The sequence below is a fragment of the Lissotriton vulgaris genome, chromosome 5 (assembly GCF_964263255.1).
Source record: "Lissotriton vulgaris chromosome 5, aLisVul1.2, whole genome shotgun sequence".
Lineage (NCBI taxonomy): Eukaryota > Metazoa > Chordata > Amphibia > Caudata > Salamandridae > Lissotriton > Lissotriton vulgaris.
In genome coordinates, this window is record NC_141693.1 from 900,268,350 (window position 1) to 900,290,390 (window position 22,041).

The 22,041-nt window shown below is 49.3% G+C and overlaps 1 protein-coding gene across 2 annotated transcripts in view; it reads right to left on the minus strand.

Moving 5' to 3' along the window:
* MARCHF5 (membrane associated ring-CH-type finger 5) overlaps positions 1–22,041 on the minus strand; it is a 390,101-nt gene that overhangs the window by 344,421 nt on the left and 23,639 nt on the right. For both annotated transcript variants that reach the window (XR_015295957.1, XM_086922504.1), the window contains exon 2: positions 11,985–12,187. Coding sequence is in view for 1 of the 2 variants with exons in the window: in XM_086922504.1 (XP_086778630.1) it covers positions 11,985–12,187 (203 nt within the window). In the remaining variant the exon portion in view is untranslated. The remainder of the gene's footprint in view (positions 1–11,984; positions 12,188–22,041) is intronic.

Sequence of the window (22,041 nt, forward strand, 5' to 3'; positions counted from 1 at the left end):
GAACTTTTTGCGTTTGTTGTTACAATTTACCCTGTTCCCTTGGCACATAAGGGTTACTCTCGTTTGATTTACACTGTCTCTCCATTACTGTGCACAGGGCTCTTCAGTGCAAGCCAGTTGTCTCCCTTTTCCTGTCCACTGTTCCATCGTGCCTGTTTGGTTACAGAGCGATCAGAAGACAGAGACAACATATCAAAACCCTTGAGTGATTGGTGCATGCCTGGCTACTACTATCAACTGGTCAGTCATGCATAGAGCAGTGCCGTGTATTAGCCTGTCCCATTCACACCTTGGAAAAAATGGCTTCATAAATACAAATTACAATGAACATATATTCATTACCAATAAAACTAGTTTATTTGAAAGGGGGACAACTTCCTAAAGTAACGAAAGAGACGGATATAATGCTAGAAATTAAAGAGATGCTTTGATGGCACAGGGCAAGAAAGTTTAGAGCTGTGTTTTAAATGCGGTGGTATTACAAAGAGGTGAAAGGGGGGGGGGTTAGGGGGATGGTGGAATGAGTGAACATAACGGCGAAGATCTGCCATCAAATTCAATGTTGGCAAGTCTGCATCTGCTCTCCTAGCTGGGTTAAGCACTTTCTCGACAAAGCAGGTTTGAATGCCTTACAAAGGCCGCCCTCATACACAAACCTCTTTGCCTGCGTATGCATGCATGCTAGTGCAGAAACCAGCACATTCACAGCGTGGAAGCATGCGCAACCACTCTGGCAAAACTACCTTTAAATTCACCAAAGATGGCGATAGTCATTGGGACTAGAAGAAGGGGGATTAGTGAGGCGCACTTTATGCTGCTGTACGTTCACATACAGCCCATCAACGCACATCCTGGAAGTTGTTCAAGTAAATATTTAGAGTCAACACAACTTTGATAACATTACAGAACGTTCGCTGGTCATCGTTGAGCAATCACATGATTTTCTTCATAGAGGTATTGTATTGTGCTGCATATTTCTTAGTTCCGTAGTCACAGATGCACCATCCGCACTACCACCTTGCCAAAGGACATATGAATATTGGAAACTTCTTTGTATGTATTTTCTCTACTTATAGTCTCAGAATGCATTCAAACTTTTCACACTGCAAGCAAAAAGGTACTTGCGGGGGCATAGTATCCTGAATCACTTTTGCAGATGAGGCACAAAACACAATTAGAAGGACATGTTCAAAGAGAAAAGGATAGAAAAGAGTAGCCGATTTGCTTGAAAGTCTTCAATTTCATCACACACTGCAAGAGAACACAGCTAGTGAGAAGCGCTACCTACTACGTTCTGAACACCTGCACACCATAGCCAGTTACCTGTCGCATGCAAGTGTCTTCCCCATTGCAAAGCTACTGGAAGTCTAACTGGCGCATCTCCTTGCATAAGGAGATGTCCTTTGGAATTACCAGGCACCATTTAATCTGTGCTGCATATTTTTTGCTATAATATGGCTTTTGTCTTCTGTTTCATACTCTCTCTACCTTCCTGCCACTCAGAGTTCGAAAAACCTTTACAGAAACATTCACAACTAACCAATGATACATCAACTCTTCCTGCTGGACTACCCCTCTCCTCCCCGACGAAAAATCCACTTTATGAGTCATCTTTCAGAAGGACAAAATTGGTGTTTCAGGCCGTTGTTTAAATGTCATTTGAATGAAAGGCTGTATGTTCAAATGAAGAAAGACTGTGGAGAATTAAGTTGATGTGACACTGAAAATGTAAAGAATTATACACATTAGGGTTGTTCTTTTCCTCATAACATAGCCTCAATCTTAAAATGTCTCAAATTTTCTAGGCAAAATAAATTGAAGACTCGTCCCCTGGGCTATGAAGGGTCGGAGGGGGCATCCTTACAAAACAGCTTTTATTTTAAGCCTGCATCTTCGTATGCCCTCTGACATTTAGAAATTAGGCTTTTTGACGGAACTCCATGCCAACGTGTGTAAAAATAAATTTAAAAAAATGATACAAGTTTGTTTACAGGACGGATGTTTTACAAGTTTGTTTCCAAGTCCTCAGGGTGTTTACAAAAGCAGTTTGAAAACTGTTCCTTCGCCACATAATTTACAGGTAAGAAAAAACCTCTCTTGTCACAGAGGTGGCAGAACCCCCACCCCCCGCCCGGTGCATGCATTCCAAATTCCCCCAGTGGAGCATTTACCGCCATACTTCTTGTCCTGGGCCGCCGTCCTGGCGGGGGCTCCTTGCGACGGCGGCAATCTGTTGACTTCTCCGGTCTCCCTCTTCAGCATGGGAGACCGGCAACGTCCTCCGCTTCTTCCGGGGCTCCCTCCAGGCAGGCCACGGGAGCCCCGCGTGGGCCGCCATACTTCTTCTGGGCCGCCGTCTTCCTTCTTCCCCCGGGCGGCGGGGGGCGGGCACTTCCGGCCGGCCGCGCTAGGATTGGCCGGCCGGCTGAAGAAACCCCCGGGCGGGGATCAAGCACGAAGCGAGGAAGGGAGGGAGGGAGGGAGGGAGGGAGGGAGGGGAGGAAGGGGGAAGGTCACTCACCTCCAGACCTGGGCATAATAAGGAGACCCGTCCCGAGCAGCAAGGGAGGTGCCGGCAATGCCGGACCAGATTCGGGGGCGTTCCCGGCTTTTGGCTGACGTCGCGTGACGTCGGCAAAAGCCAAAGAATCTTTGGAACGCCCCCGAATCTGGTCCGGCATTGACGGACAGGCCCCTCGTCCAATGGCTAGCCTCCATTTATGGAGCTAGCCAATCGGAGGAGGGGGCGTTTACGCGACACACACACACAACTCAAGAGGTTTTTTGGCGCATGCGCAAAGCGCATGGCCAGGCAAAACCTAAAAACTGGCACTGTGCCTTTAAAGCAGCTATGACCACTAGCTTCCCATCATGCCTCTGGGTGACAGTTAGGTCAGTTGTTCTTTGCGAAACTCTGAAGGTCGGGGCACAAAGATATAGTTTAACCATGAAGTAATCTCATTTGCCCGGGGAGGCGGGTGGGTTGCTTAGGACTTTGATAAGGATACCCCTGGAAGAGAAATAGGATTGCAGGTAAGTAACTTATCCTTCTCTTCTAGCGGGATCCTCATCAATAGTCATAAGCACTGAATAGAAGAGCAAGCCAATCTTCGGTCTGCAGACAAATGAGAATGGATGACCCAACATACAACAACAGCAGCAATCAGCTGTTGAACAGATTCCTCAAGGAGGCCTGGCCTACTTGGATGTCTGAATCTAGACAATAGGGCCTTGTAAATGTATGGACGGACCTCCAAGTTGCCACTTTACAGATCTCAGAGATAGGCACGTTATGAAGGAAAGCAGTCGTAGCCACCTTTCCCCTCGTGGAATGTGTAAGGATTTGTGGGCGTGGGTGAAGGGACGACCTTGACACCAGGTGTTGCAGGCAAAGAAGGTTTTATTTTTAAAGAGCTTTTGAACACAGATGTCTTTCTCCTCCTCTGGGTCAAGCGGTCTCGGGAGAAGGCGCTGGAATCCGTGGTTGATGTCTTCTTTCGTTTCTTGTTGTTCTTTGGGGAGGCGCTTGGCGGGATTCCGACCAGCTCCGATACATGGAAGAGACCAGAAAGAGGGATGCCGTTAATGTATGCTCTTTCTCAGTTATGCACCTTTCAGGGACCGGGGTAGTGAGGACAGCACTAGTGTACAGTGCTCTTTCAACTCGGTGCACGGTGAGCGAGGGGTTGGGGTAGGAGGTGAGGTACAGGGATGGAAGCGGGTTGTGGAAGAGGGAACGGTGATACAAAGGGGAGGTAACAAACAAGGGCTTTTTACACTAATTACACGTGAGCACTCCGGCTCCCCACCCAGGCTGCCCAACGCCGCCGTACCTGTGACAGCCACACTCCTCCCTCGGGAGTGTGGCACGGCGGATCACGGGGTCGTTGGCCTCCTGGCTCTCCTTCTTTCTCAGACTCCACTTCGCCTCCTGGATGTTCCTTCGGGGTCTTTTCCTCTTAGTCTCCGTCCTTCTCTCCGCTCGATACCGACACTTCTTCCTTGCTCCGCTACTCCGGGGTGTAAAAACACCCTCCATACAACACTTCCTGGCATTTGACCATTCCGACGGGGCTGACGTCCTCAGGGGGCGGTTCCTCCTTCTCAGAAGCAAACGCCCAGTTAAAGGTGCCGCTGTGTTCGTCGTACACATCTCTGTTGAACGGATCGTTCCTCCATGGGTCAGTCTGGAATGAAGGAGGGGATCAGGGTCAGCGGGGTATGGACTCCACCATTCTCCCGGGGTAAGCCTTCCGACCTCTCCCCTGTTACAGGATTGTAGCTGATGTTGCCTCAGAAGTACCACGGAAGTGATGCTCAATCCACAACTTCCCCTAACCGGTTCACCATATGCCAGAGAATAACTGGACACAAATAGTGCTGCCTGTCAGGGAAATAAAACAAGGAAAGTAGGGGAAAAAACAGGTTTCTTCAAACACCGCTGGAGTGACTGTCAATCCTGGGGAAACCAATGCACCTCTATAAACAATTCCTAGATACAAGGACAAAGAACAGACATTAGTGTAAGTCTTATTGGTGTGTAGTAGAATAGGTAGGAAGAGTGCTAAGTATATGTACCATTTGGGTGTGTAGAGGTTGACGTAGAAAAGAAAGGATGACTGGTCTGGTAACAGGAATTAAAGTACTCCGTGTGCCCTGTAATGCAACAAGAATGAGTACCTCTAGGCTTACAATTGACTACACAATGTAGAGGATATCACCCTTCCCCTACCTGTGTATGTGTAGGACTAGAATCAATACTCCTCTAGTCCCAACTAACTCGAAAGGGAGAATTCTTCCCAATACAAATCCCTATAACAAACAAGGGTCAAAAAGCCAGTGGGGGAATCTAAAGAATATTTCAGGTGGAATGCTGATCCTTTAAAGTCTCAGGGATTAGCTTCTGAAAACTCGAGACCAGTAAGCGTCTCGAACTAGACCTTGCTAATAACCAAGAACCGCTATTAGCTACAAGAAACAAACTAACCTCATAGAATCTGAATACCTGCACGGTATCGAACCGACGACAGCCGCAAACCCGACGGGACCCGCTGAACGCCACCACCGTGACCCGGACACAGTAACAATAGACCCCAGAACCGGAAAGGAACGCGAAGCATTCTCGGAATGGAAGGGAGGGACAAAATGCCGGTGAAGGAGCACATACGCATGCTCAGATCGTTGCGCATGCGCAGCGTGTCTTGCCACCCAACTGGTTGCTGTTCTTGCCAGCCCCGGCTGCAAGCACGACAGTATGCACCTTTTCCCATTCCCACTAAGAAGGTGAAAAATATGGGAGTCTGGATAGACAACAGGCTCAGCCTTGGGGATCAAGTGAATGCAGTGGTCTCCTCCACATCGTATGTCCTTAGATCCGGCAAAAAAGTAACACCATCCCAGCCCAAAGACAGTCAGAAAACTGTATTTTCTGTTCTAACCATGTCCAGGTTGGACTATTGCAATAGCCTTTTTATAAATCTGCAGGAAGGGCTTATGTACAGACTACTACTTCTACAGAACACAGCTGCCAAATTGCTCACTGGTATACCCAGATAGGTCTCAATCTCGGCTGAGATTAGAAGGCTCCACTGGTTGCCAGTTAAGAAACAGGTTCAGTTTAAAGCCCTTTGCCTGGTTTTCAAAGCCCTTCAAGGAACTGGGCCGGAGTTCCTAAAACAGCAATTTCATTGGTATGTACTAAAAAGATCACTGCGCTCCTAAGAAGCAAGGCTGGTATTGGTGCCCTTTGTACATAAAATGAGCTGGGGCGGCAGAAGCTTTGTAATTGGCGCAGCTAAGGCCTGGAATGGTCTCCCACTACATATTAGAAGCATGACAAATGTACTTGCTTTCAGTAAGGCATTGAAAACATGGCTCTTTTCTGCGTACATTTGATTGTACCCTCCCTCTGCTTTTAGACCTTTCTAGGACTTTTCATAGCGCCAGGACACCTTCGGGTAACAGTGCGCTCTATAAATATCAATAACATTAATATTAACACCTTGGGAGCAGGCCCAAGGGGCTTTTGTGCTAGTTGATAAGCTAACTTGATGCAAGAAACTATCCACCTGGAGAGGGATCGCTTTGAGGCTGGAAAACCCGTTCTGGTCGACCCATAGTTAACGAACAGTTGATCAGAATTTCTAATCGACCTGGACCTATCCAGGTAGAACTTTAAAACTCTTTTTAGCTCAAGTGAATGTAAAGCCCTCTCAGCTGGCGTGGAGGGATTAGGGAAAAAGGTCGGAAGTGAAATGGTCTGATTCAAATGGAAATCTGACCCCACCTTCGGAAGGAAGGAGGGAGGAGTCCTCAATACCACCCTATTGAAATGCAAAACAGTGTACGGTTCCTTTGAACAGAGCGCTTGTATTTCGCTCACTCTGCGAGCTGAGGTGATAGCTACCAGGAACGCTACCTTCCATTTGAGGTGTTGCAAGGTTGCTTTGTGGACAGGTTCGAAAGGTGGACCCATCAACTTTGATAACACCAGGTTCAGCTCCCAGGGTGGTGAAGGAGGTCGGACCGGAGAGTAGACCTTTTTAAGGCCTTGTAAGAAATCCTTCATAACCTGCAACTGAAAGAAGGAGGGCTGAGAAGGAAACACCTATATGCAGTAATGGCTGCTAGATGCACCTTGATGGAAGGGAACTTTAAGCCTGCTCTAGGTGAAGCAGGTATGGTAAAATGACTTCCTCTTGCCCCCTGGTGGGACTACAATTGTTTTGTACACACCATAAATAAAAACGTTTCCACTTGCAAGCATACGAGTGTCTAGTGGAAGGTCTCCTAGCTTCTTTAAAGATGGTTGTGAAGTCTTGTGGTAGTCCTAAATGAGCATACTGGAGGGCCTCAGGAGCCATGCCTACAAGATCAGTGAGGGAAGGTTGGGGTGATCTTGGACAGCAGGTCTGGTCTGCATGGCAGCCTCCTGTGTGGGAATTCCAACAGGTGCAGAATGTCCGGGTACTACCGTTGCCTCAGCCATTCCAGAGCAATCAGGATCATCCTCGTGTGTGAGAGTTTGGTCACCACCTTCGGGAAGAGAGGAAGAGGTGGAAAGTCGTACACAAATGGCCCTGACCAGTCTATCACAAGGGCATTCCCCTTCAACACTGGGCGATAGAACCTTGAGGCGAAGCCTCGGCATTTTGTATTTTCGTCTGCGAAGAGGTTTATGCTGGGACGACCCCACGCCTGGAAAATGTCTTCGACAAACTTGTCGTTGAGTACCCAATCTTCTCGGTCCTCAAAGTGTCGACTGAGAGCATCCACCTGAGAGTTCTGCTCCCCGGCAGGTGTACAGTTGTGATTGATAGGTTTAGTGCCAGGTGCTAATGCCAGAAAGCCTGAGCTTCCAGTGACAAGGTCCACCAGCGGGTTCCCCCGATTGTTCAGGTAGTACATGGTGGTGGTATTGTACATCTGTACTAGAATGGCGTTTGCCCGAATTGAAGGGAGGAAAGACCTGAGTGCCAGATAAACGGCTCTCAGTTCCAACAGGTTTATGTGATATGAGCGCTCTTTTGGTGACCATTTCCTGTGTCGTGTCTAGGGAGACCCCATGTGAGCTCCCCAGCCTTGGAGGGAGGCTTCCGTGATCAGCCTTTGAGAGGGAGGATCCTGATGAAAAGGAATCCCTACTTGCATATTCTCCTTCATCCACCATGGGATGGATGCCCTTACTGCGTTTGAGAGATTTATCTTGTCGTACCAGCAAGCTGTTTGCTGATCTCATTTGTCCTCCAGATCCTGCTGAAAAGGAAGCATTCTCAGCCTGGCATTGGGGACTAGGAAAATGGATGATGCCATCGACCCTAACAGGGAGGCAATCTGATGAACTGACGGCCTTTTGCTATCCAAAATCTGTCTGCCTTTCTGCGTGATGGAGAATTGTCACTCCGACTAAGGAAACACTTTTCCTACCTCAGAGTTCACCAGCGCTCCCAGACAATGGATTCTCTGTGTGGGTTGCTGAGTAGATTTTTCGAAATTCAGATGAAGGCCCAGTCGATGACAAATCTCTAGGCATTGCAGGAAATGATTCCTCACGCTGTGGGGAGAGGAACCCTTCAGCAGCCAGTCGTCCAGGTAAGGGTACATGAAGATGCCTCTGCGACGTAGTGCGGCTGCCACCACTGCCATGCACTTCGTGAACACTCGGGGAACGGACTTCAACCCAAAGGGTAGCACTTTGAATTGGTAGAGGGACGATCCTACCAGGAATCTCAGATATTGCCTGTGATGCTGACTGACCGGAACATGAAAGTAGGCATCTTGCCGATCCAGCGAACACATCCAATCTCCCGGTCTGAGATGTGGATATATTTGATGGAGAGCCAACATGCGACGCTTCTCCTATTTGATTGACTTGTGGAGTGTTCGCAGATCCAGATGAGTCTGTATTCTGATTTTCGACCCTTCTTCTTTACCAAGAAGTATCTTGAGTAGACCCCTCGACCTCGTAGTGATATTGCCACCTTCTTGAAAGATGATTTTCGCAGCAGTGTGGCAACCTCGCTCTGCAAGATCTTTATCTGTTGGCACGATGATGGAACCGGATTGATTGAGGGGGGTGGCGTCGAAAACGTAGAGAGTGCCATCCTGCAGCATATCCAACACCCACTGATCGCTTGTGATAGCTCACCACTCTTCGTGATGATTTGCAATACTTCCCTCCACTGGAGTGGTAAACGGCGACGGGGAAGTGGGCTCTCATTGTTTGGTCGCGTCATGGCTGAGGTGGTGGACGGACACTGGTTTCCTCTTACTCTGGAGGAACTTCGGCCTTGGTACTGCAACCTTTGCTAACCTTGTTGGCTCTGATGTTTCTGCCAATGGTGGGGTTTGAATCCTCTGTTGGGAGGATCGTCGATCGTAAGGCCTGAAACGTCTTCAGAACTCTTTCTTCTTTTCTAGACTCACGGCCTTAAGTGTGTCTAGCTTGGTCTTCTTCAGAGATATTTCCTAATCTGTGTGATCACCGAATAAAGATGACCCGGAGAATGGGAGAATGAGGATTCGAGACTGCGCTTCTGTCTTAAGAGCTGTGAGACAAAGCCAAGAAGCTCTCCTAGCGCATATCCCATGGGCATAGGCTTGAGCTGAAAGAGTAGCTCCATCGGCTGAGGCGCTGATCACTGGGTTCGCAACCAAGCTGCCTAGTGCAAGATTTCTTCCAAATCTTTGCAATCTTCCCTGGGTAGCGACCCAAAAGAGCTGACACACTTGAGACCTTGAGCATAGAGGCTGATGTTCCCCAGACCTCCCTCCCCCACGAATCCTATGCTTCACTCTCCTTGTCTGGTGGTACAGTAGAGGAGGCGGCAACTGAGTGAGTCTTTTTTTCCGCCACGATTATAACAGAATCCGAGGGGGGAGGGGGGGTCAGACCTTAAAAATAATAACAGGCCCTCCACCCGTGGTACCATATATCTTCAGAATCCTAGCCAGCGCAGTCTTGAGGGTCGCCGGCGTAAGGAAAATGTCCATGACCGGTTGGAGTAGCCCTTGCACTAATGGTAACAGAGGTCTAGAAGCAGCCCTCTGGTGTAAAGTCTCAAAGATAACTGAAGAGCTCTGCCGAGTCGGCATAGGGATGTTCAGTTTAGTTGCCCCTCTGGAAAGCACATCCTTGAAAGTGCCCTCGTCATCCACCGGAGAGACTCTCGATGGTGGACCACCGTAGTCTTCGACGACGACAGCTGTTTCGACACCGGAAGCTTCGACAATGATCCCATGTGGGAAAGTTGTGGCATCACCGGGCTGACACAAATTTCCTACCACCCAGCGTTCCCCCAGGTCTCCCCATAAAAATGGTGCCTCACTCGTTTGGGAGGCCTAAGTACCCGTGACAGGCAAGGGCCCAAAAAGTATTGAGACAACATCAAAATTGCCCATCAAAAAACAACTTGGTTTTGCAAGGGGGGTCACCTGGGTTTTTGGCCCCGTGCTCAGCGGACATCACCCACACAAGTGAGGCACCATTTTTATCGGGAGAACTGGGGGAACACTGGGTGGTAGGAAATTTGTGTCAGCCCGGTGATGCCACAACTTTCCCACACAATAATGTTTGGAAAACATTGATTGTTTCAGCTACATTTGATCAGATCAGAGGCTATTGCCCCTATCTGCCTCCTGAGGAGAGGGGGGCAGAAAGTCTTATTCCTTCTTTCAGGGGGGTAGGGTGCATTAAAAAACTGGCATCTAGGGTGCTCTCTGGCGTCCCGGGTGGCAGATTGGGGGAACTGCCCACATCTGACCCCAGGGGGGGGGGGCAAAAAGGCTTTCTGGGGAAATTGATTGGGGGGGAAAGGCCCTTGCCCAAGGGGCCGCTCACCCCCTCCCTGGTGGCTAGTGGGTGCATCCCTGCTTGGGGATCGCCCTAGTGGGTTGATCCCCAAGCATGGATCCACTAGGGTAGGGTGCCATTAGAAAGGGGAGATCCTCCCCTTTCCAACAATACCTCTCCCACCTTTTTTGGTGCTCAGGGGGGCTAGGATAGCCCTACAAGCACCGAAACGGAGAAACTACGTTTCAGTTTTTATGCAATGACAATCGGGCGACATGCGCGTAATCGTCATTGCAATAAAATACAAAAATATGCCTGGCGAGGTTGAGGAAGCTCTTCCCCATCTCCTCAGGCAAAAAAAAGGGAAATCCATCTGCTGTCTGCAGCAGAGGGTTTTCCTGAGCATGTGCTCATGACGGAATGGTTCCGTCATGAGAACACTAGAACTTGTGCTCATGACGGAACCATTCCGTCATGAGCATGGAAGGGGTTAAGGAAGCAGATTTCCGACATGTTAGCTGGGCATGCCCAGCTAACATGGTATTGGAGGGAGGTGACAGAAACATTCTGTAATCAGTTGATGGATCGATGCCTATTACCCCACAGGTGTGCCTTCTGGGTCTGGTAAAGACTCAAAGCCCAACTAATCGAAGGTTAGCTGCAGTGGCATTATTATTAGCTAAAAGGCGCATTGCAATCCACTGGGGCAGAAGATCTCCAAATATAAAACGCTGGATAAAAGATATGGTGCGCTGTAAGGAACAATTAGCAATATATGCTGAGGAGCTACCTTTAGCTTAGAGACCAAAGGATTTATGGGGCCCCTTGATCCAATACCTGCAAACAATGGAGTCAGAGGACAGAGATAGGAATGTACAAGATGAGCAATGAAAATGGGAAGGGCAGGGAAAGAAAATAAGTAACAATACGGAACGGTGTCATACTGGTTAATGTTATTGCATGATGTATGGTAATGCACTATCATTTGTCAAACAAAAGAGATGTGTGAATGTATGAGTTTAAGGGAGAATGAAATTTAAAAAATGTTTTAAAACAAATATCAGTGATACTGTTTCACGCTTGTTCTCCATTCCAGAATCCATCATAATCCCTTGCCCTTTATCACAAGTGTTCCAACGCTCGCTTTTGTATAAGTGCTGCTATGGGCAGCTTGCTGCTTGTGTTCCTTGACATTAGTTTTAAAACCTCAATAAAGAAATACTGGAAAAGAAAATCTGATGCAGTAAAGCAGCAATGCCCTGCCCAAACACATCTATCAGGCAAGTCCACTATGTGCAGTGATGCAAATGACATGGGCAATGTGTAACTCTAGGTCAGCTTTTTTGGAACAGTCAAACAAATAGTTTGGCTCTTTGTAGCAAGTAAAACAGCCTTCAGCGAATGGTGAAATGATCCCAAGTCTCATCCTGAAACACCACATCCAAGCACTGGAAGATTTTTGATTATCTTTAATAAAATGTTAAGAATACGTTTTATGGTAAAACATATTATTACCTTATCCTTAAACAATTTAAATACATGGCTAAAACTGGCCTATCCAACACGACCTGTCTATAATTATCACCTGTTAATCTAAAGCCTTGAAAGAAATAGAACTAGCTATAAATAAAAATGTAGTTACAAATTTAAAGAATCCAATACATAAAAGTTACAAAATATATTTTAATCTTACCCAACTTTGGAAATACTATTAAATATTCTGCATTGCACTGAGGGCATGCAACGCGGGCAGTACTGTTTCCCCTCTGTTTTTCATCCACCCAACGTTGTAGGCAAGCCTGGTGAACCCATTTAGTAGATCCTCTGCACCTGCAAGGTCTCACCCACTCTGCTGTCCGGTCATCTTCATCAGTAGCAAAACATACCCAGCAACTTCTAAAAGCCAAAGAGAAAAAGCAATGTTGTGGCTGAGAGGATTAAAACAAGATTACTTTCCCATGAAATAAGGATTTTAACGAAGAAATAATTTTACCCAAAAGTTAAACATGGGATCCAATCATGATGGCACTTGCTCTGCTTTATTTATATTCCCCATATAGCTATTGCTTTCTCGAGTATGAAGGGCACAGCTGAGATTTGGAATTTAATAAAATATCTACTGGTCCAGGAGGCAGGTTGCTTAATAAATCTACTTGCCCTTTAACAAAATCCACATATCCATTTTGTGCCATGCAATGCAGTGACATATTATGGAAGCAATCTCATTACACAAGAGCTCCGAAATAGCCTCTCTGATTATGCCAGGGCTCCTTCCATAGATGGGTTTGAATACTAGTAATTCCCTTATGTTGCTACGTTTCCACAGATCTACATACTGGCGCTGAAGTTAAGCAACAGTTCCAGGGTTGGAATGCCCTCGAGTCTGTGCAAACCTAATAACTTGCATGTTTTAAGGGTTTTCACCAACTCTTCTTTAATCTTTTCCCATACTGAGAAAGGTTGGAAATGTACTCCTGACAATGGTAGACATAAAAATTCTTCCATGATTGGGGAAAAAGTGGCTAGAGGGAAAAGTGAACTTGCAAACACTCACATTTTCGCATGAGCAAATCTACATCTTCATATTTGCTCATGCTAAAAGGCAGTTCACAAATATTTTCTAGGAGTACTATTTCTTGGCCTACTTCTGTCAAGTCTTGTGAATTCATGAAAGTCGTATATCTGCACTTAATGCAAGGACACAAGTGCACTTTTGAGACTTTAATAATTAGGCCCCTAATTAGGTTTGGTGTTAACCATGACCATCTGTGTTTATTAAAATTCTGTCTCTCTCTGTCCATCAGCTAGCTTTACTGTGAGTGAGAGCATTCTGTTCTTTCACAAGGAGCACAATTGACACAGTCTTTTTGTTCAGTACCAGGAACTACTACTGTGGCAATGTGTACTTTCTCAGACCAAAACAATTTTTTTGCTTTTGCCAATGTTTGTTATAATGATGAAGGCCCAGCAGCTCCCACGCCAATAAGGTTTTACAAAAATCATGCCAAAACAAGTCACGCATTGAAAAAAGCAGAAGACTGACCAACAATTTCAGACCTATTGGGTTTAATAATGCTTGTTTATTTTTATGTTTCCCATAATCTTATTAAAACTGGTTAAACAGATTTTCCATTCTGAATATTTTTGGAAAATACTAGCATACATCAACACATTTTACTAAATGATGCTGAAAAAAAGACCTAAAGCACAAGTTACTACTTGTGCAACGATATATCTGTAAGAGACATTAGTTAGTGATAGATTCCGTACCTTAGAATATCCCCAGGCGTCAGACTGGATCCGTAAATGTTTGCGTAGCAGTACCCTTGCGCGTCGACAGGAGTCGTCTGCGGCTCCGCGTCCGTCGTTGGCGCTGTGATGGCGTCAGAGTACTTAGACGCCGACTCTGCGTGCTGATGTCAGTTCTTAGACACAGCTTTTCCGCGCCAAAAACGCAGAGCCATGTCAAAAACCAACACTGGTGCCATTGAAACTAGGGCCCTGAAAGGGGATGACCTTAACCCTAGATATCGGTTCGCAGAACGGGGAGGATGGGTGGGTCGGTAAAGAATCTATCACTAACTAATGTCTCTTACAGATATATCGTTACACAAGTAGTAACTTGTGCATCTGAAAGACACGTTAGTGATAGATTCCTTACCTTAGATTAGATACCCCAGCAATACCAACCCCGGTGGTGGATCTGCGAATCAATAATCACACCCGAAAGTCCTGGAGGACAGAACGGCCAAAGAAGCCATCCCTCCGGACTTGGCTGTCCAGGCAGTAGTGTCTTGCGAACGTGTGCAGCGAGGCCCACGTAGCTGCCTGACAAAAGTCCTGCAAGGGGACTCCTCGGCCCAGGGCAGTAGTAGTCGCAGTGGCCTGAGTGGAATGGGCCCTCAGCTCAACTGGAGGTTCCTTTTTAGCCATAGAGTAGCACGCTTGGATGCACAACACGATCCACAAAAGATGGTCCGTTTGTGCACCGCCCGTCCTTTCTTAGCGCCCACGTAACCAACAAAGAGTTGGTCATCCACCTGGAACTGGCGTGTGCGATCCAGATAGTATGAGAGCGCACTTTTTGGGTCCAGACGGTGGAGCCTCTCTTCCTCTTTCGAGGGATGCGGAGGCGGAAAGAAGGTGGGCAAGGTGATGGACTGCCCGATGTGGAAGGCTGCGACTACCTTGGGCAGGAAAGAGGGTTTTGTCCGCAACACAACCTTGTCCGGATGGACAGAAAGGAAAGGAGGTTTAGAGGATAGGCCCTGGAGCTCACTCACCCTCCTGGCAGAGGTGATGGCAACCAGGAAAGCAGTCTTCAGAGTAAGAAGGCGGATAGGACAGTTGTGAAGTGGCTCGAAGGGAGCGCACATCAGAAAAGTAAGAACCAGGTTCAAGTCCCACTGAGGCATCACGAAGGGGACAGGTGGAAACGTGTGTGTGATGCCCTTCAGAAAACTTTTTACAATAGGTGACTTGAACAAAGCTGGTTGATCAGGCAGCCTTAGAAAGGCTGAAAGGGCAGAAAGGTAGCCCTTGATAGTGCCCAGAGCAGAGCCCTACTGGGCAAGAGAAAGAAGGAAGATAAGAACCTCAGAAAGAGGGGCAGAGAGAGGATCCACAGCCTTTGCTGTGCACCATGCCACAAATCTGTTCCACCTGCAGGCGTATACCGACTTAGTGGAGGGCCGCCTGGCCGCTAGAATGATATTACAGACTTCAGGAGGCTAGTCAAATGGCCTCAACTGTCGCCGCTCAATCTCCAAGCAAGGAGGTGGAGACTGGACAGGTTCCGGTGGAGGACCGTCCCCTGCTGCTGCGACAGAAGGTCCTCCTGAAGAGGCAGACGAACCGGGGGATAGACTGACATACTGAGTAGCTCGGGATACCAGTACCTCCGTGCCCAGTCCGGAGCCACAAGGATGACTTGGGCCCGGTCGCGTTTGATCTTCTTCAACACTCTGGGCAGAAGTGGTATAGGAAGAAAGCAGTACAACAGATCGCAACTCCACTCGCGACGAAAAGCGTCTCCGAGCAAGTGCCGCCTTGGAAATTCCAACGCGCAGAACTGATGACATTGCGCGTTCTCTTCTGTGGCAAATAGATCTTAACAAGGCTCTCCCCACTGCTGAAAGAGGCCTTGCGCCACGTCCGAGTTCAGAAGCCATTCGTGATCCATCATGCACCGACGGCTGAGTTAGTCTGCCCTGGCGTTCAGAGAACCTGCCAGGTGTTGAGTCACCAGGGTCACGCCCTGATGTTCCAGCCATTGCCAGAGGCGCAGAGCCTCCTGGCATACGGTCCACGACCCCACCCTGCCCGGTTTGTTGCAGTACCACATGGCGGTGGTGTTGTCCGTGAACACCTGCACTACACTCCCTCGGACAGAGGGGAGGAATGCCTTCAGTGCTAGACGAATCGCTCGCAGCTCCAAAAGGTGGATATGGAGCCGGGACTCCGCCGGAGACCAGAGGCCTCTGATCTCCGCCTCTCCCATGTGGCCTCCCCAGCCCTGGAGGGACGCGTCCGTCACAACTACGTGCTCCGGTTGGTGAAGGGAGAGGGATCTGCCGCTGACCCAATCGCGGTCCGTGAGCCACCACTACAGCTGTATCGCACTGCCCTGCGAGATCAGGACATGGTCAGACAGGTTGCCCTGATGCTGGGCCCACTGAAACTTAAGGTCCCACTGCAGAGCCCGCATCCGCCAACGGGCGTGATGCACCAGAAGGATACAGGATGCCATCAGCCCCAGAAGCCGCAGCGTCAACCTGACCGAGACTCGGGATAAAGGCTGAAAGATCGGCGTCAGAGCCTGAATATCCCGAACCCGCTGCTCGGGGGGATAAACCCGAAACTGCGCCGAGTCGAGAATCGCTCCGATGAAGAGGAGCTTTTGAGAGGGACACAGGTGTGACTTCGGCACATTGATGGAGAACCCCAGCAGGTGCAGGAGATCCGCCGTCGTCTGGAGGTGGCTGCGACTGTCTGGGGCGAGTCCGCCTTCAACAACCAGTCGTCGAGGTAGGGGAAGACTGAAACCCCTAACCTGCGCAGATGAGATGCGACCACCGCCATCACCTTCGTGAACACCCGTGGGGCGCTGGTAAGGCCGAAGGGGAGCACGGTAAACTGAAAGTGCTCATGGCCTACCGCGAACCGCAGGTAGCGCCGGTGGGCCGGCAGGACGGGGATGTGGAAATAAGCGTCCTGCAAGTCCAACGCTACCATCCAGTCTCCTGGGTCCAGGGCAGCTCAGACCTGAGCTAGTGTCAGCATTTTGAACTTCTCCTTCCGGAAGAAGCAGTTGACGTTCCGTAGATCCAAGATAGGGCGTAGACCCCCTTTGCCCTTCTTGGGTACCAGAAAGTAGTGGGAGTAGCAACCACACCCTACTTCTGGCCCAGGAACGCGCTTGATGGCACCCTTGGCCAAGAGGGCCGTACCTTCCTCCTGCGGAAGCCGCATATGATCCCCCGATACGCGGTGGTATTGCGGTAGCATGGCTTGAGGGGTCGTCTCGAAGGGGAGGGAGTAGTCCCTTCGGACGATTTGCAGCACCCACCTGTCCGATGTGACAGTGCGCCAGTGGGAGTGGTGATGGCGAACCCCGACCCCACTGGCGGCGTCACATGGGCCTGAAAGCACGGACTAGGAGGGTTTTGAGGCGGATGCTGCGGGGGAGGGTGTGGACTGGCCTCGCCGTTTTCCACGACCGCCTCCACGGTGATTTCCACGGCTGCCACCGCGTTGTATGTTAGTCTGCAGAGCGTGGCTGGCAGCACGAGTGGGGGCGCCCCTTCCTTGGCCACGAAAGGAGCGAAAGGCACCCGTTTGCTGGAACGGGCCGAGAGGCTAAGGACTTGGCCGTAGCCCTGGAGTCCTTAAAGCGCTCAAGCGCATGGTCTGCCTTGTCGCCAAAGAGGCGACTGCCATCAAACGGCATGTCCATCAGTGTATTCTGGACATCCGGTTAAAAGTTGGCGGACCTCAACCAGGCGTGGCAACAAATCGCCACCGTCGTTGCCATCGCTCTGCCCAGTGAGTCTGTGGAATCCAGCCCACACCGGATGGAGAAACGTGCCACATCTCGACCCTCCGCAAGGGCTTGGGCGAGTTTAGCCTTGACCCCTGCTGGGCATTGTGGCAACACGTCCGCAACCGTGTCCCACAGGGAGTGGGTGAAACGGCCCAAGAGGCATGCGGTGTTGGAAGACCGCAGTCCCAGACTAAGGGAGGAGAATATTTTCTTTCCGTAATTCTCATACCTCTTGGCTCCCAGATCAGGCGGAGCCGACGGGAATGTGGTCTGGGAATTAGAGGCCTAGATGACCAGACACTCAGAGGTGGGGTGGGTGGACAGGAAACAAGGGTCGCCCGGAGCCGGGCGATGGCGTCTGGTCAGGTTCCTATCTACAGGCTGACCTGTAGCGGGCCTGGACCAAGTGCCCAAAAGAACGTCAGTCAAGGTCTCATTAAACAGCAGCAAAGGCTCCATTGAGCTTGACTGCGGGTTAAGGACCTCAGTGAGGAGGGTAGTCCTCACGGCCGCGACGGGGAGTTCAAGGCCCAAGGCCTTGGCTGCCCGCGTCAACACCACACTGAAGGTTGCCCCCTCCTCCGTAGCCACGCTAGGAGGCGAGACAAAACCAGTGTCTGGCGAGGTGTCCAGACCACTGGCATCCCCAAGTCCACCTGTCCAGTCATCCTGGGACTGACACTCATGTGTCAGAGGGTCCTCAGACCCCTCCCAATACTCCCCCTCATCACCCATCTCCTGGTACTCAGGGTTGACAAATGATGAGGCCGATTCATTGAAGTAGAACTCCCCAAGTGGCGTCGAGATCGGCGCCGCTCCGGCGCCGGAATCGGGTCGAGGGAGGTATTGGGGACGGCGCCGCCCAAGGACGGCGCCGGAGGGGACACCTGTGGAACCGGCACCGGTGAGGTCGTCAGGTCGACCTGCGACGATCCGGATCCAGAAGCAGATCCAGTGGGGCCCTGCGGCGCCGGCCTCCGAAGCACCCGCCGGTGTCAGGGCCGAAGCACCCGCCGGCATCGGGGCCGAAGCCCCCGACCCGCTAGGACCCCCAGATGGGTCCGCTGGGCTCGAAGGCGCCGTGGAACCCGCCGGAGGAGTGAGGGACCTCCTGGCCATGATGAAACGCTCGATCTCCTCCGGCGTCGCTTGCTGCGAGGGACCAAAGGGTATGGGGCAGGCCGCGACGCCCACGACTCCGAAGGAGCCGCGTGGGCGGTGTCACCCGAATCCCCGGCCACGTTGGGGGAGTCGGAAGAGCGATGACGTCTCTTCGACTTCTTGTGCTTACCAGACGACGACTTCGAACCTGAGGAGTGATGGCGACTCCCGGAGCTGTGATGGCTCCGCCCCCGCGACCAGTCCCTTGACCTCCGTCCGGACCGGGACCTCTCACGGCGTGGGGCCGACTGCCGGAGCTCGAGCTGCTTGCGGGACCGCTCCCGCCTAGCTTTCGAGATTAAGGCCCGACAGTCGGAGCAGGCCTTGTCGTCGTGAACGACACCGAGACAGTGGAGGCACCGACGGTGAGGGTCGGCGACCGACATCAGTCGGTCGCAGTCCCCACAAGGCTTGAAACCTGGCATCCCAATCGGCACCGATCGGAGTCGAAGACTCTGAAAATGATCAAAAAGATCTCACAAAGTTTAGTCAAAAAGTGACTACGGTACCACATTTTCCGGATATGCGCTGCTGGCGCGGAAAAAAGAAGAACTGACGTAAGCACGCGGAGGCGGCGTCTAAGTACTTCGCCGACGTCATCACGATGCCCACGACGGACGCCGAGCCGCAGACGACGCCTACCGACGCGCAAGGGTACTCAGGGCTCGACAAATCCACTCGCCCGCTCGCATTTGCGAGGGAGAATGGATGAGGTCGAGCTATTTTTAGGTCCTACTCGCCCTTTCTGGCGAGTAGGAAAAAAACTAACTTTTGTCCTCTGTCTTTGAAAACGGAGCGAAAGTGACAATATAACAAGATTTAAAGGCATTTTTATTGCTCACAAAGGGACTAAGCAATAAAGATGCCTTTAAATCTTGTTAACTTGTCACTTTTGCTCCCATTTCAGAGACAAAGGTCAAGTAGGTTGCAGTTGGGTCGAGGGGATTTTCCAAGTTACTAGACCTGCAGGACGAGTACATTTTTTCAGATTTGTCGAGCCCTGGTACTGCTACTCAAACATTTCCGGATCCAGTCTGACGCCTGGGGATATTCTAAGGTAAGGCATCTATCCCCAACGTGTCTCTTTCAGATAGGTTACAATAGTTTAGCGAAATGTTTTTGCATTTTTTTTGTGAACATTTTATTTTGAAAGCAAAGAATCATCAATCTTGCTTTCAAGCTTCTGCATATATTTTCATCTAATCAGAGAGCATTCTGGGAGCGGTATGCATAGCCTCTTATTGCTAAACATTGAAAACGCGTGTACACATTTTTAAACTGGAACCACGTTCAGTACAGTCGGAGCTTACATGTAATTAGATTGCTCACCCTAATAATAAAGGTTTTCCATTATTGAACCATAAATACAAGTTTAAACAGTGTTAACACAGGGAAACAAATTTTACCTTAACTACAGGCAATGCCATTCCCGGATCCAGAATGTGGTACTGTAAACTGGCAGTCAAAGGGTTTGTGATGTAGTGGGTTGGGCCTGCTTGTCCCACGGACAAAATACACATGAAAATGTGTTGGCCTTGACCCCAAACAATATGTCCCCAGCTATAGGAATTCCACATTCCTGGCACAATGATATACGCATAATAAATATCTCAAGTTTGACGTCACAAAAGTCCTTGTATAACGGTTGGTAAGCATGCCAAATGGAACCGTTGCACATTCCAAACGTTCAATCATTAAATTGCTAGATTTATTTGATCTTTGCGTAAACAAGAGATTGGGGAACATGCCAACTACAAATTGGGCACATCCTAACTAATACAGTAATTGCAACAAGGGGTAATGGGCTAGAACAGGCCAAAGATGAAAAATGTGAAGGGCTGCTTTGTGAATCCTAACACTTACATAAACACATATGACACCCAACATCAGAAATCCACTTGTCTTCCATATTATTATATCCACAATAAAATTCCATTTTGGTTTCTTATGGGATGGTAGCAGGAATTGCAGAGACCTACAAACTCATAAAAAGGCACATTTTCTCTGCATGTGTGTGAGATATTGGAACTCATTTTTAAGAAAAAACTTTATTTATTCAATTTTTCAACCATTACCTGAGCGGTTATACACAGTCTTTAACAACATATCTCCATCCAGTTTGTATCAGCGTCCAATGCACACATCATCATTGTATGTTTATCTATGACATAACAGAAGACTTTGCATCATACATTTTACGGCACCACACAATTCTCAATATTACATTTCACTGATGCTTTCAGATCCATAGGTAAGATGGTTTCCATTTCCCATTGGGTTTTGTAGCTCCAGAGTGGAATGTTCGCTACTAGTTTCTCGTCCTTCCGGCAGGTTTTCTTGTGCAATTCTTCTCCCACATCCCTTATCCAGCTTTCTAATGTCGAGGCACCTGTGTGTTCATCCAGCATATAGCCTCCCTCCGTTTGGCCAGTACCAGGGTTAATAGTAGCAATCGATTAGCCATTTTCTGTTTCTTGGGTTGTGGAACTAGCCCCAGGAGGCAGTGCTCCGATTTGGCCTCCACTGGTATTCCCATCCCCTCGCAGACCCTTGCTCCTATACTAGCCCAATACTGCTGAACTTCTGGACACTCCCACGCCAGGTGCATAAACCGTGCTTGGGTCCTATCGCATCTAGGGCGTTCATGGGGACGAGTGACATCCATATGATGGAGCATCACGGGGGTTATGTACACCTGCTGCAAGAAGTTATAATGCAACTGTTTTAGGCGGGCATTACTGGACACCTTGCATATTAATGCACAGGCCCTCGCACAGCTTTTTTCTGGCAGCAGGGTTTATAGGTCCTCATTCCAAGAGTCTCATGACTTAAGGGCTAGGGATGTCAAGTCTACCCCTCATAGCTTTATACAGCAGTGATAGCAGCCTGCGTCCACTGCCGCATGTAAGCCGTATATCCAGAGTCTCAGTCGTCTGAGGCATATTTGGATACGTGGGCCATGTAACCCTGGGCAGTTTCACCAGGTCCGCATATTGGAGATACTGCCCCTGTCCAAGATCAAACCCTTTGCGTGCCTGCTGAAAAGTGACAAAGTTGTAGTTTGTGTATAAATCTGCCAGAACCATACATCCGCCTCCCTCCAAGCCTGGAAGGACATATTCTCAACCATTTTTTGCTCTGGTGCCAGATACTCAACTCCCGGTGGAACAGAGCATGCCCAAGCACCCATTCCACAAACTTGCCATATGAATGCCGTTTGTTTGACTAAGTATAGTAGATCTGCACTCGCACCTGCCCCCTCCATCAAAATGATTGGTAAATTCTATGGCTACACCATCTTTGCCATGGCTATTCTGCCCGTTATGGACAGCGGCAGCATGTTCCAGAATCCTACTGAATGCTTCAGGGACTCAAGTAGCCAAGTCATGTTCAGATTAAGTACTTTTACATCCCCGTGCGCGACCTGTACACCCAGGTAACGGAACTGGTCCATCTCCCATCTCAATCTCAATTTGGGCAACTCCTCTAAGCCATGTACTCTCAGCCCTGCCAGGGAAAACACCAAAGACTTTCGGAAGTTAAGGCG